General features: G+C 43.5%; 1 protein-coding gene across 1 annotated transcript in view; it reads right to left on the bottom strand.

The window, feature by feature from the left end:
• Positions 1–10,547, bottom strand: part of LOC112236169 (protein APCDD1) — a 30,248-nt gene extending 19,701 nt beyond the window's left edge. The window contains exon 1 of the mRNA XM_042329175.1: positions 10,006–10,547. Within this exon, the coding sequence (XP_042185109.1) occupies positions 10,006–10,045 (40 nt within the window). The 5' untranslated portion in view covers positions 10,046–10,547. The remainder of the gene's footprint in view (positions 1–10,005) is intronic.
• Positions 10,548–12,678: the final 2,131 nt, after the last annotated feature.

The raw sequence follows: 12,678 nt of genomic DNA on the forward strand, positions 1-12,678 counted from the left end.
TCTTCCGTTTAAGAATGAATGAGGCCACTGTGTTCTTGGGGACCTTCAAAGCTACAGAAATGTTTTGGTACCCTTCCCCAGATCTGTGCCTCGACACAATCCTGTCTCTGAGCTCTACGCACAATTCCTTTGATGTCGTCACTTGGTTTTTGCTCTGATACGCACTGTCAACTGTGGAACGTTATATAGACAGGTGTGTCTCTTTCCAAATCATGTCCAATCAATTGAATTTACCACAGGTGGACTCCAATCAAGTTGTAGAAACATCTCAAGGATGATCAATGGAAACAGGATGCACCTGAGTTGAATTTCGAGTTTCATCGCAAAAGGGTCTGAATACCTATGTAAATGTGATAGGTCAGCGTTTTTATTTTAATAAATGTACAAACATTTCTTAAAAAACCTGTTTTCGCTTTGTCATCATTGGGATATTGTGTACAGATTGCTGTGTTAAAAAAATAAAAAATATATTTTTTAGAATAAGGCTGTAAAGTAACAGAATGTGGAAAAAGAAAAGGGGTCTGAATACTTTCCGAAGGCCCAGTACGTATGTAAACACTTTCTTATCCAGAAATCCGTTTTAGTCGGAGAGGAATTACTGCAAGTGGAGACACAGCTTTACTGGCATGTGAATGAATGTGAGGTGAACTGTTAAGGTCTACAGACACACACACACACACACACACATCTCCATCAAAGATTCAGATAAGGTATTCAATGGGGTTTCCTCTCAATGACAAGAGGATGGAAACACAGGGCTCAGGAGACCATCAGATTCTGAGGTAAAACAGACATCCTTCTACTACAGCCAAACCTGGGAGGAACAACTTTATCGTACGCACACACTCGCACACACACCACACAGACGCACACACGCGCACACACACGCACACACACCACACAGACGCACACACACACACCACACAGACACACGCTACAGCCAAACCTGGGATGATGGAGTCCTATGAATCAGGTATGGTGGATTACAGATTACAGTCCAGCTGATCTGGAGAAGGAGGAAACCGCTCTGGTCTGGCCTTGGTCGAAGGTAGTGCACTATGTAGGGAATAGGCTGCCATTGGGGACACAGCCCTTATCTGGACCAGGAGAAATCTGCTGGGATGTTATACCAATAGAGACTGAATCAGAGGAACACTTTACTAGGATGGGGACCTACTGTAGAATGGGGACCTACTGTAGAATGGGGACCTACTGTAGAATGGGGATCTACTGTAGAATGGGGACTACTGTAGAATGGGGACCTACTGTAGAATGGGGACCTACTGTAGAATGGGGACCTACTGTAGAATGGGGATCTACTGTATAATGGGGGTCTACTGTATAATGGGGGTCTACTGTATAATGGGGATCTACTGTAGAATGGGGACCTACTGTATAATGGGGATATACTGTATAATGGGGACCTACTGTAGAATGGGGACCTACTGTAGAATGGGGACATACTGTAGAATGGGGATTACTGTAGAATGGGGACCTACTGTATAATGGGGATCTACTGTAGAATGGGGACCTACTGTATAATGGGGATATACTGTATAATGGGGACCTACTGTAGAATGGGGACCTACTGTAGAATGGGGACATACTGTAGAATGGGGATTACTGTAGAATGGGGACATACTGTAGAATGGGGATTACTGTAGAATGGGGATTACTGTAGAATGGGGATTACCGTAGAATGGGGATTACCGTATAATGGGGATTATTGTAGAATGGGGACCTACTGTAGAATGGGGATCTACTGCAGAATGGGGATTACTGTAGAATGGGACCTACTGTAGAATGGGACCTACTGTATAATTGGGAACCTACTGTAGAATGGGGATTACTGTAGAATGGGACCTACTGTAGAATGGGACCTACTGTAGAATGGGGACCTGTAGAATGGGGATCTACTGTAGAATGGGGATCTACTGTAGGGGGACCTACTGTAGAATGGGGATCTACTGTAGAATGGGGATCTACTGTAGAATGGGACCTACTGTAGAATGGGAACCTACTGTAGAATGGGGATTACTGTAGAATGGGATCTACTGTAGAATGGGACCTACTGTAGAATGGGGATTACTGTAGAATGGGGACCTACTGTAGAATGGGGACCTACTGTAGAATGGGGATTACTGTAGAATGGGGACCTACTGTAGAATGGGGATTACTGTAGAATGGGACCTACTGTAGAATGGGGACTACTGTAAATGGGGACTACTGTAGAATGGGGATCTACCATAGAATGAGAACTACTGTAGAATGGGGATTACCATATAATGGGGATTTACTGTAGAATGAAACCTACCGTAGAATGGGGATTACTGTAGAATGGGGACCTACTGTAGAATTGGGACTACCGTAGAAGGTGGACTACTGTAAAATGGGACCTACTGTAGAATGGGGACTACTGTAGAATGGGACCTACTGTAGAATGGGACCTACTGTATAATGTGACCTACTGTTGAAGGTGGACTACTGTAGAATGGGACCCAATCAAAGGATCAGAGAATGAATCTAGAGCTGAAAACATAAGCTACAGCTAGCTAGCACTGCAGTGCATAACATGTGGCGAGTAGTTAACTCAACGAGAGAGAGAAACAATAGTTGAACAGTTTTGAACAAATTAATTCCTTAAAAAATGCAGGAGAAGCAAGAGAGATATTTCATGTTTTTCACTTTCACTTACTTAACTAGCGAATGTAGCTAGCTAGTTTAGCCTACTCAAACACCTGGCTCAAACAGAGAAGATGTAAGGACAGACGCTGGGAGACGAGAAGCAAGTACAGGGAGTGAACATTTAATAAACAACGGACAAGAAACAAACAAGGACAGCGTCTGGACAGGGGAAAACACAACGACAGTGATAGGAGAGACAATGTGAGGATATGACGGAGCTGAGTGACTTGGTGTAGAGAGAGTAGAGGGCCTAGATTTGACATGATTTGACATTAGCTAATATGGTGAAAATGATGTAGGCTGTGTGTAGCAGTTAGCGGTTATGATATGAAGGTTTGGCTTGGAAAGGTTTTTTCGCCTGGTCACAAGTCCACAAGCGAAGGGAAAAGGTGAGAGGAGGAGAGGGCGTAGATACGAGAAGGAATTATCCAACGATCAAAGGGATCAATGCTGTTTGTATGTGGCTGCTATGAAAGGGAACTGTTTTTTGCGTGCGATCAGGGGTGTATTCATTCCACAGATTCTGTTGAAAAGCGTTTCTTAAAACTTCTTATGGCTGGGAGGCGCTGTTTCCACGTTCGGATGAAAAGCGTGCCCAGAGTAAACTGCCTGCTACTCAGGCCCAGAAGGTAAGATATGCATATAATTAGTACATTTGGATAGACAACACTCTGAAGTTTCTAAAACTGTTTGAATGACGTCTGTCAGTATCACAGAACTCATATGGCAGGCGAAAACCTGAGAAAAATCAAACCAGGAAGTGGGAAATCTGAGGTTTGTAGTTTTTCAAGTGATTGCCTATCCAATATACAGTGTAAATTTGGTCCGATTGTACTTCCTAAGGCTTCCACTAGATGTCAACAGTCTTTAGAACGTTGTTTCAGGCTTCTACTATGAAGAGGGAGAGAATAAGAACTGTTTCAACCAGTGGTCTGGCTGAAAGCCTTTAGTTTAGTTACACACTGGGATTCCTGGGAGTGCATTCCGATGAAGATCATCAAAGGTAAGTGAATATTTATAATGCTATTTCTGACTTTTGTTGACTCCACAACTTGGCGGGTATCTGTATGGTGGCTGAGCGCTGTACTCAGATTATCGCATGGTGTGCTTTTGCCGTAAAGCTTTTTTTGAAATCTGACACAGCGGTTGCATTAACTTCTTACAGCTGAAATCCCGTTAACGGGATCGATTTTACATCAGCCAGTGAAAGTGCAGGGCCCCAAATTCAAACAGTAATCTCATAATTAAAATTCCTCAAACATACAAGTATTATACACCATTTTAAAGATAAACTTGTTGTTAATCCCAACATAGTGTCCGATTTCAAATAAACTTTACGACGAAAGCATACCATGTGATTATGTTAGGTCAGCGCCTAGTCACAAAATAACCTGCCATTTTCCGGCCAATGAGATGAGTCACAAAAAAGCAGAAATAGAGAGAAAAGTAATCACTAACCTTTGATGATCTTCATCAAATTGCACTCATAGGACTTCATGTTACACAATACATGTATGTTTTGTTCGATAAAGTTCATATTTATATCCAAAAATCTCAGTTTACATTGGCGCGTTACGTTCAGTAATGTTTTGCCTCCAAAACATCCAGTGATTTTGCAGAGCCACATCAATTTACAGGAATACTCATCATAAACGTTGATAAAAGATACAAGCGTATAGAATTAAAGCTATAATTCTAGCCCAGCCCAGCCCACGAGTCTTTCAATCATCTGCAAGTGAATTGCGCTTTTCAGATGACTTCAGATCAGAGTGTGAACATGTGTTGATTTTCTTTGCTGGTTAGTGAGTTATTAGCCCAGTTATAGATAAGTATAGGTCAGAAATGGGGAGTTATTGCTTCCTACAAGAGCACAAAAGGTGTAGACTACTTTTCAAACTGCCTTTGAAAAGCCAGTTAGGTAAACAGCTTATGTTAATTTAATAAAAGGGGCAGTGTTGTATTTTGAGACAGGCTTGAACATGTAAATAAGTCAACATTGTCTAATTCTCTGTTAATTAATTTTATTTTGTAAAGTGGTTTCATGCATCATTTCTTGCATCAAACACTTTCACACCAAGGGGGGAACACTTTCACACCAAGGGGGGAACACTTTCACACCAAGGGGGGAACACTTTCACATTTTCACACCAAGGGGGCACACTTTCACACCAAGGGGGAACACTTTCACACCAAGGGGGAACACTTTCAACCAAGGGGGAACACTTTCAAACCAAGGGGGAACAAGGGGGAACACTTTCACAACAAGGGGGAACACTTTCACACCAAGGGGGAACACTTTCACACCAAAAACACTTTCACACCAAGGGGGAACACTTTCACACCAAGGGGGAACACTTTCACACCAAGGGGGAACACTTTCACACCAAGGGGGAACACTTTCACACCAAGGGGGAACACTTTCACACCAAGGGGGAACACTTTCACACCAAGGGGGAACACTTTCACACCAAGGGGGAACACTTTCACACCAAGGGGGACACTTTCACTTTCACTTTCACACCAAGGGGGAAACACTTTCACACCAAGGGGGAAACACTTTCACACCAAGGGGGAAACACTTTCACACCAAGGGGGAAAAAACACATTCAAAGAATTTTATACAAAATATCTATTTTGATCAAAACTACACATAATTACAGCAATCTCTATGTCCATATTTGTCCTCCTCAGAATGATGTTAGTGCTGTATCTGTGTGTGTGGGGGGGGTCAAGATTTATGTTTCTTTCATGTAGAAGTCCATAACCCTTCCTTCATTAGTCCTATATCTAAAGCCACTGCTATCCGAGGCCGAATGGCAGACTCTTTCCTCTTCTTTTTTTTAAACTAGGCTTTTTTCTCCTCCTCCTCCTCTACCAATCATTTCCCATTGGTTTCTATCTAAATCAAAGAGAACCACAGAGCTCCTAGCAGAGATCCAAACCACAGTGAACATTTCCAATTGGCCCACGTAGTTTGGCCCAGCACCACCATTGAGCTAACACAACTGGGACCCCTGCCTGGCTGGGCTGGAGCTGGAGGACTCCACATCTGTTGTGAACGTTGGCGTTGAGAACCCCTCCTCCTCCGACATCATCATATATCTAAGACGACGTCGGTTTATATTCTAACCAAATGGATAATGAAGTACCTTGGATTGGACCCTACCTGGCACACCGCTCCTACCAGGTGACGCGGAGAGGATCTGTGTCTGCTCCTCGTACTCTCGCTACTGGTGTCCCCCAAGGGCTCGGTTCTAGGCCCTCTACTCTCTCTACACCAAGTCACTCAGCTCCGTCATATCCTCACATAGTCTCTCCTATCACTGCTATGAGGATGGACCTCTCCTCTACTCTCTATAGACCAAGTCACTGGTCATATCCTCACATGGTCTCTCCTATCATTGCTATGCGGATGGACCTCTCCTCTACTCTCTATAGACCAAGTCACTCAGCTCTGTCATATCATCACATGGTCTCTCCTATCACTGCTATGAGGATGGACCTCTCCTCTTCTCTCTCTACACCAAGTCACTCAGCTCTGTCATATCCTCACATGGTCTCTCCTATCACTGCTATGAGGATGGACCTCTCCTCTACTCTCTATAGACCAAGTCACTCAGCTCCGTCATATCCTCACATGGTCTCTCCTATCACTGCTATGAGGATGGACCTCTCCTCTACTCTCTATAGACCAAGTCACTCAGCTCCGTCATATCCTCACATGGTCTCTCCTATCACTGCTATGAGGATGACACTCAGCTACTCTCATGTCACCCCGCTCCTCCTCACACTCCACTGGCTTCTAGTTGAAGCTCACATCCATGTTGCTTACCTTTGGAGCAGCAAGAGGAACTGTCCCTCCCTACTTTCAGGCTATGCTCAAACCCTACACCCCAACCTGAGCACTTCGTTCTGCTACCTCAGATCTCTTGGCCTGTTGTTGTCCCTCCTAGCTATCTTATTAAGATGAATACATTCACTTTAAGTCGCTCTGGATAAAAGTTTCTGCTAAATTACAAAAATGTTTAAAAAAAATATGTAAATGTTGAACAATCCTGGTGTGGACAGCTCTTAAGAGACGTACCCAAAAAGACTCACAGCTGTAATCAATGCCAAATGTCATTCTAACATGTATAGACTCACGGGGTTGAAACCAAGATATATGAGTGTTTTATGGTGGTACAGACCAGAAGGTAGAAGGTAGACCAGAACTGCAACTCTGTTGGCCTGCAACTAATCCAGAACACTGCAACCCGCCTGGTTTTCAACCTTCCCAAGTTCTCTCATGCCACCCCACTTCTCCTCACACTCCACTGGCTTCTAGTCGAAGCTCACATCCACTGCAAACAGTATCTTAAATAATCCTCCTCAGTCTGACAGCCTGGTTTTACACCCCCCAGTCTGACAGTCCCCCATCAAGTAGCCAAAGTAGACAGTCTGGTTTTACAGCCTACGCTGATTCAGTCTGACAGCCTGGTTTTACAGCCTACACTGATCCAGTCTGACAGTCTGGTTTTACAGCCTACACGGATCCAGTCTGACAGCCTGGTTTTAAAGTCTACACTGATCCAGTCTGACAGCCTGGTTTTACAGCCTACACTGATCCGGTCTGACAGTCTGGTTTTACAGCCTACACTGATCCGGTCTGACAGCCTGGTTTTACAGCCTACACTGATCCAGTCTGACAGCCTGGTTTTACAGCCTACACTGATCCAGTCTGACAGTCTGGTTTTACAGCCTACACTGATCCAGTCTGACAGCCTGGTTTTAAAGCCTACACTGATCCAGTCTGACAGTCTGGTTTTACAGCCTACACTGATCTGGTCTGACAGCCTGGTTTTACAGTCTACACTGATCCGGTCTGACAGTCTGGTTTTACAGCCTACACTGATCCGGTCTGACAGCCTGGTTTTACAGCCTACACTGATCCGGTCTGACAGCCTGGTTTTACAGCCTACACTGATCCGGTCTGACAGCCTGGTTTTACAGCCTACACTGATCCGGTCTGACAGCCTGGTTTTACAGCCTACACTGATCTGGTCTGACAGCCTGGTTTTACAGCCTACACTGATCTGGTCTGACAGCCTGGTTTTACAGCCTACACTGATCCGGTCTGACAGGCTGGTTTTACAGCCTACACTGATCCAGTCTGACAGGCTGGTTTTACAGCCACACTGATCCAGTCTGACAGGCTGGTTTTACAGCCTACACTGATCCAGTCTGACAGGCTGGTTTTACAGCCTACACTGATCCAGTCTGACAGCCTGGTTTTACAGCCTACACTGATCCAGTCTGACAGCCTGGTTTTACAGCCTACACTGATCCAGTCTGACAGGCTGGTTTTACAGCCTACACTGATCCAGTCTGACAGCCTGGTTTTACAGCCTACACTGATCCGGTCTGACAGCCTGGTTTTACAGCCTACACTGATCCGGTCTGACAGCCTGGTTTTACAGCCTACACTGATCTGGTCTGACAGCCTGGTTTTACAGCCTACACTGATCTGGTCTGACAGCCTGGTTTTACAGCCTACACTGATCCGGTCTGACAGGCTGGTTTTACAGCCTACACTGATCCAGTCTGACAGGCTGGTTTTACAGCCTACACTGATCCAGTCTGACAGGCTGGTTTTACAGCCTACACTGATCCAGTCTGACAGCCTGGTTTTACAGCCTACACTGATCCAGTCTGACAGCCTGGTTTTACAGCCTACACTGATCCAGTCTGACAGCCTGGTTTTACAGCCTACACTGATCCAGTCTGACAGCCTGGTTTTACAGCCTACACTGATCCAGTCTGACAGCCTGGTTTTACAGCTTACATTGATCCAGTCTGACAGCCTGGTTTTACAGCCTACACTGATCCAGTCTGACAGCCTGGTTTTACAGCCTACACTGATCCAGTCTGACAGCCTGGTTTTACAGCCTACACTGATCCGGTCTGACAGCCTGGTTTTACAGCCTACACTGATCCGGTCTGACAGCCTGGTTTTACAGCCTACACTGATCCAGTCTGACAGCCTGGTTTTACAGCTGTAGGGAAAGACTACAATAACGCCCCAGTTAATTGAATGTTAGTTTCTTGCATCTTGCAGCTCATTTGAAGTCCTGGCCAAGTCTTTGGCTTCATTGTCTGTACTGTCATAACCAGCAGATGGAACTGGTCAGTTCTATTCCAGTAATCTAGTGTGTGTAGTCGTGTAATGGTGTGTGTGTGCAGTGGTGTGTGTGTGTGTGCAGTGGTGTGTGTGTGTGTGTGCGTGTGCGTGTGTGTGTGTGTGTGTAGTGGAACTGTGTGTGTGTGTGTGTGTAATGTGTGTGTGTGTGTGGTGTGTGTGTGTGCAGTGGTGTGTGTGTGTGTGTGTGTGCAGTGGTGTGTGTGTGCAGTGGTGTGTGTGTGTGTAGTGGTGTGTGTGTGTGCGTAGTGGTGTGTGTGTGTGTAGGGTGTGTGTGTGTAGGGGTGTGCGTAGTGGTGTGTGTGTGTGTAATGGTGTAGTTGTGTGTGTGTGTGTAGTGGTGTGTGTGTGTGTGTGGTGGTGTGTGTGTAGTGGTGTGTAAATGTGTGTGTTTAGTGGTGTGTGTGTGTGTGTGTGTGTGTGTGTGTAGTGGTGTGTAAATGTGTGTGTGTGTGTGAATGAGCCCCAGCAGGAATGTTTACAGTAATCAGGCCCTGAGTCTGATTCATCTGCCCTGTTGCCCATGGCTACGCTATATTGCATTCTCTGCCTCAAATATGTCTACCAATGTGGCCAAACATAAGTCACTACCAAATGCTCTGTTCTCCGTGGGAAGTTCTGGTGACAACTTTTCCACTCATGGGTATTTTTATCCTTATAATATGTCATATTTGGCCTATAGAGGAAAACAAGATGTTGAAAATAGTTTAACTATACCTACATAGTTTGGCCGTATATGGAGGGTCTAGAACCCTCAAACTCAACTCTGGACCTAGAACCCCCAGTTCCACTGCTTGTTGTCATTGTTCCCCTCTAATCGGGGACTGCCTTAGACCTGGGACAACAGGTAGGTGTAGATAACTATCAGAACAGAAAACCAGCAGCCCCCCCCGGAACGTGTAGGGTAAGAGTTGAATAGCACTGGTCTATAACGTCTAGTAATTACAGTAATTAATTTAATTTAATTAAACCAGATGTATCAACTGCACACTATTATATTCCTAAAGCGTATTTCACTATTTAACTCCAATTAAAAGGACTATTCAATTTTTCAAAAATGATAAATTATAGTTACTTCAAAAGCATGATTAGACAAGGAACCACATGAATAGTATTTCAGTAAACATATATATTTAACGTCTTACCGAAAAGTGTCATAAGTAGTAATACTATGGAAGGCTCCATTCCTTCAGACTTCAGACAGCGATGAGGTTTTTTGTTTCGCTGAAGATTTGTTATTCCTTTATCTGCGGCGCGTCTTTAGTCAAATCCGTGACGGATTTCTATCACCATAGTTTCGGCTCAGTGATAGCCGTCCAAACATCAGACGAAATAGCGGTGTGTGTGTGGAAGATATCGATTTAAATGTATTCAAACTCAATTTTCGTCACCGCAAAGAATAATTGAATGACTTAGTGTGCTTCAAAGCAGCGAACGACGTTTCCTCTCGAGCCAATCCGAATTTGAAGTGCGTCTTGTCTTCTATTCCAACAGAAGAAATGTCGGCTTCAGAAATTGCCTTTCTGTGTCTCTCCAAAACGAACATCCCGCGAATGAATAAAATAGCGTATTGATGAGTATGCTCTTTCCTGTACTACACAAGAATCCTACCTGTATTCTGTCAGAGTTTAATTCATTATGATCTGAACCCCGTGTGCCCTCGAATAGAGAGCGGGAGTAAACTCCACTCCTCCTTCCGGATGAGTTTGTATTGGGTGGGCGTGGAGTGTGTAGCCATGTAGCCTGGTCACTGAGGTACTGTAAACTCCCCACCTCCATCTGATGAGTTTGTATTGGGGGGGGGGAGTAGTGGAGTAGCCTGGTCACTGAGGTACTGTAAACTCCCCACCTCCATCCGATGAGTTTGTATTGGGGGGCGGGGGGAGTAGCCTGGTCACTGAGGTACTGTAAACTCCCCACCTCCATCCGATGAGTTTGTATTGGGGGTGGGTGTGGAGTAGCCTGGTCACTGAGGTACTGTAAACTCCCCACCTCCATCCGATGAGTTTGTATTGGGGGTGTGTAGCCATGTAGCCTGGTCACTGAGGTACTGTAAACTCCCCACCTCCATCCGGGGGGGGCGTGGAGTAGCCTGGTCACTGAGGTACTGTAAACTCCCCACCTCCATCCGATGAGTTTGTATTGGGGGTGGGTGTGGCCAGTAGCCTGGTCACTGAGGTACTGTAAACTCCCCACCTCCATCCGATGAGTTTGTATTTGGGGGCGTGGAGTAGCCTGGTCACTGAGGTACTGTAAACTCCCCACCTCCATCCGATGAGTTTGTATTGGGGGCGTGGAGTGTGTAGCCATGTAGCCTGGTCACTGAGGTACTGTAAACTCCCCACCACCATCCGATGAGTTTGTATTGGGGGGGGGAGTGTGGAGTAGCCTGGTCACTGAGGTACTGTAAACTCCCCACCTCCATCCGATGAGTTTGTATGGGGGGGGGGTGTGGAGTAGCCTGGTCACTGAGGTACTGTCAACTCCCCACCTCCATCCGATGAGTTTGTATTGGGGGGGGCGTGGAGTGTGTAGCCATGTAGCCTGGTCACTGAGGTACTGTATATACTGTCTGAATGAACCTAGTCTACATTCTCACATTAGATGCAAAACTGAGGTTTTTAAAATTATTTTAAAGCACATACACCTGAAAAATAAGTATATTTCATAGATAAATGGACTTTTTGGGGATTATTATTATTATTATTATTATTATTATTATTATGATTATCGTTATTATTATGATTATCATTATTATTAATAATATTATTATTAATATTATTATTCATATTATTATTATTATTATTAATAATGTTATTATTATTAATATTATTATCATTATTATTATTAATATTATTATTATTACTATTATTATTATGATGATTAATATTATTATTATGATGATTATTATTATCATTATTATTATGAATATTATTATTGTCATTATGATATTATTATTATTAATATTATTATTAATATTTTTATTAATATTATTATTATTATTATTATTATGCATATTATTATGATTATTATGATTATTATTATTATTATGATTATTATTCGTTCTTACAAAGAAAAGAGAAAGGATAGTCAGATGTGTTCAAATTGAGTTGAATCCAAGAGTTGAATCCAAGAGTTGCCAAACTAGCCAACATAATAACAATATTTTATTAATGTTATGTCTATTAATGTTTATTCATTTGTTAATAATCATATATATTTATTATTAGTTTATTGTGATGTTTATTTCCTCTGTTTTAGAGGGTATTGATGTATTATATTCTATATTTATATATATATATATATTCTATATTTGACCATTTCCAAATCATTGCCTCCTCCTCTAGTCTGTACTTGTGTCTGGAGGGGAGAGTTGTGAGACAAAGTGATTTTCTGTTCAACACCCGCATAACACACACACACACACGCACACGCACATACATACATACACACATACATACACACATACACACATACATACATACATACATACATACATACATACATACACACATACACACATACATACATACATACATACATACATACATACATACATACATACATACATACATACATACATACATACATACATACATACATACATACATACATACATATGTGAACAGGGGGATGTGATCTGTGAACAGGAGGGGGTGATCTGTGAACAGGGGGATGTGATCTGTGAACAGGGGGATGTGATCTGTGAACAGGGGGGATGTGATCTGTGAACAGAGGGGGTGATCTGTGAACAGGGGGATGTGATCTGTGAACAGGGGGATGTGATCTGTGAACAGGGGGATGTGATCTGTGAACAG

Source organism: Oncorhynchus tshawytscha, linkage group LG10 (genome assembly GCF_018296145.1).
Source record: "Oncorhynchus tshawytscha isolate Ot180627B linkage group LG10, Otsh_v2.0, whole genome shotgun sequence".
NCBI lineage: Eukaryota > Metazoa > Chordata > Actinopteri > Salmoniformes > Salmonidae > Oncorhynchus > Oncorhynchus tshawytscha.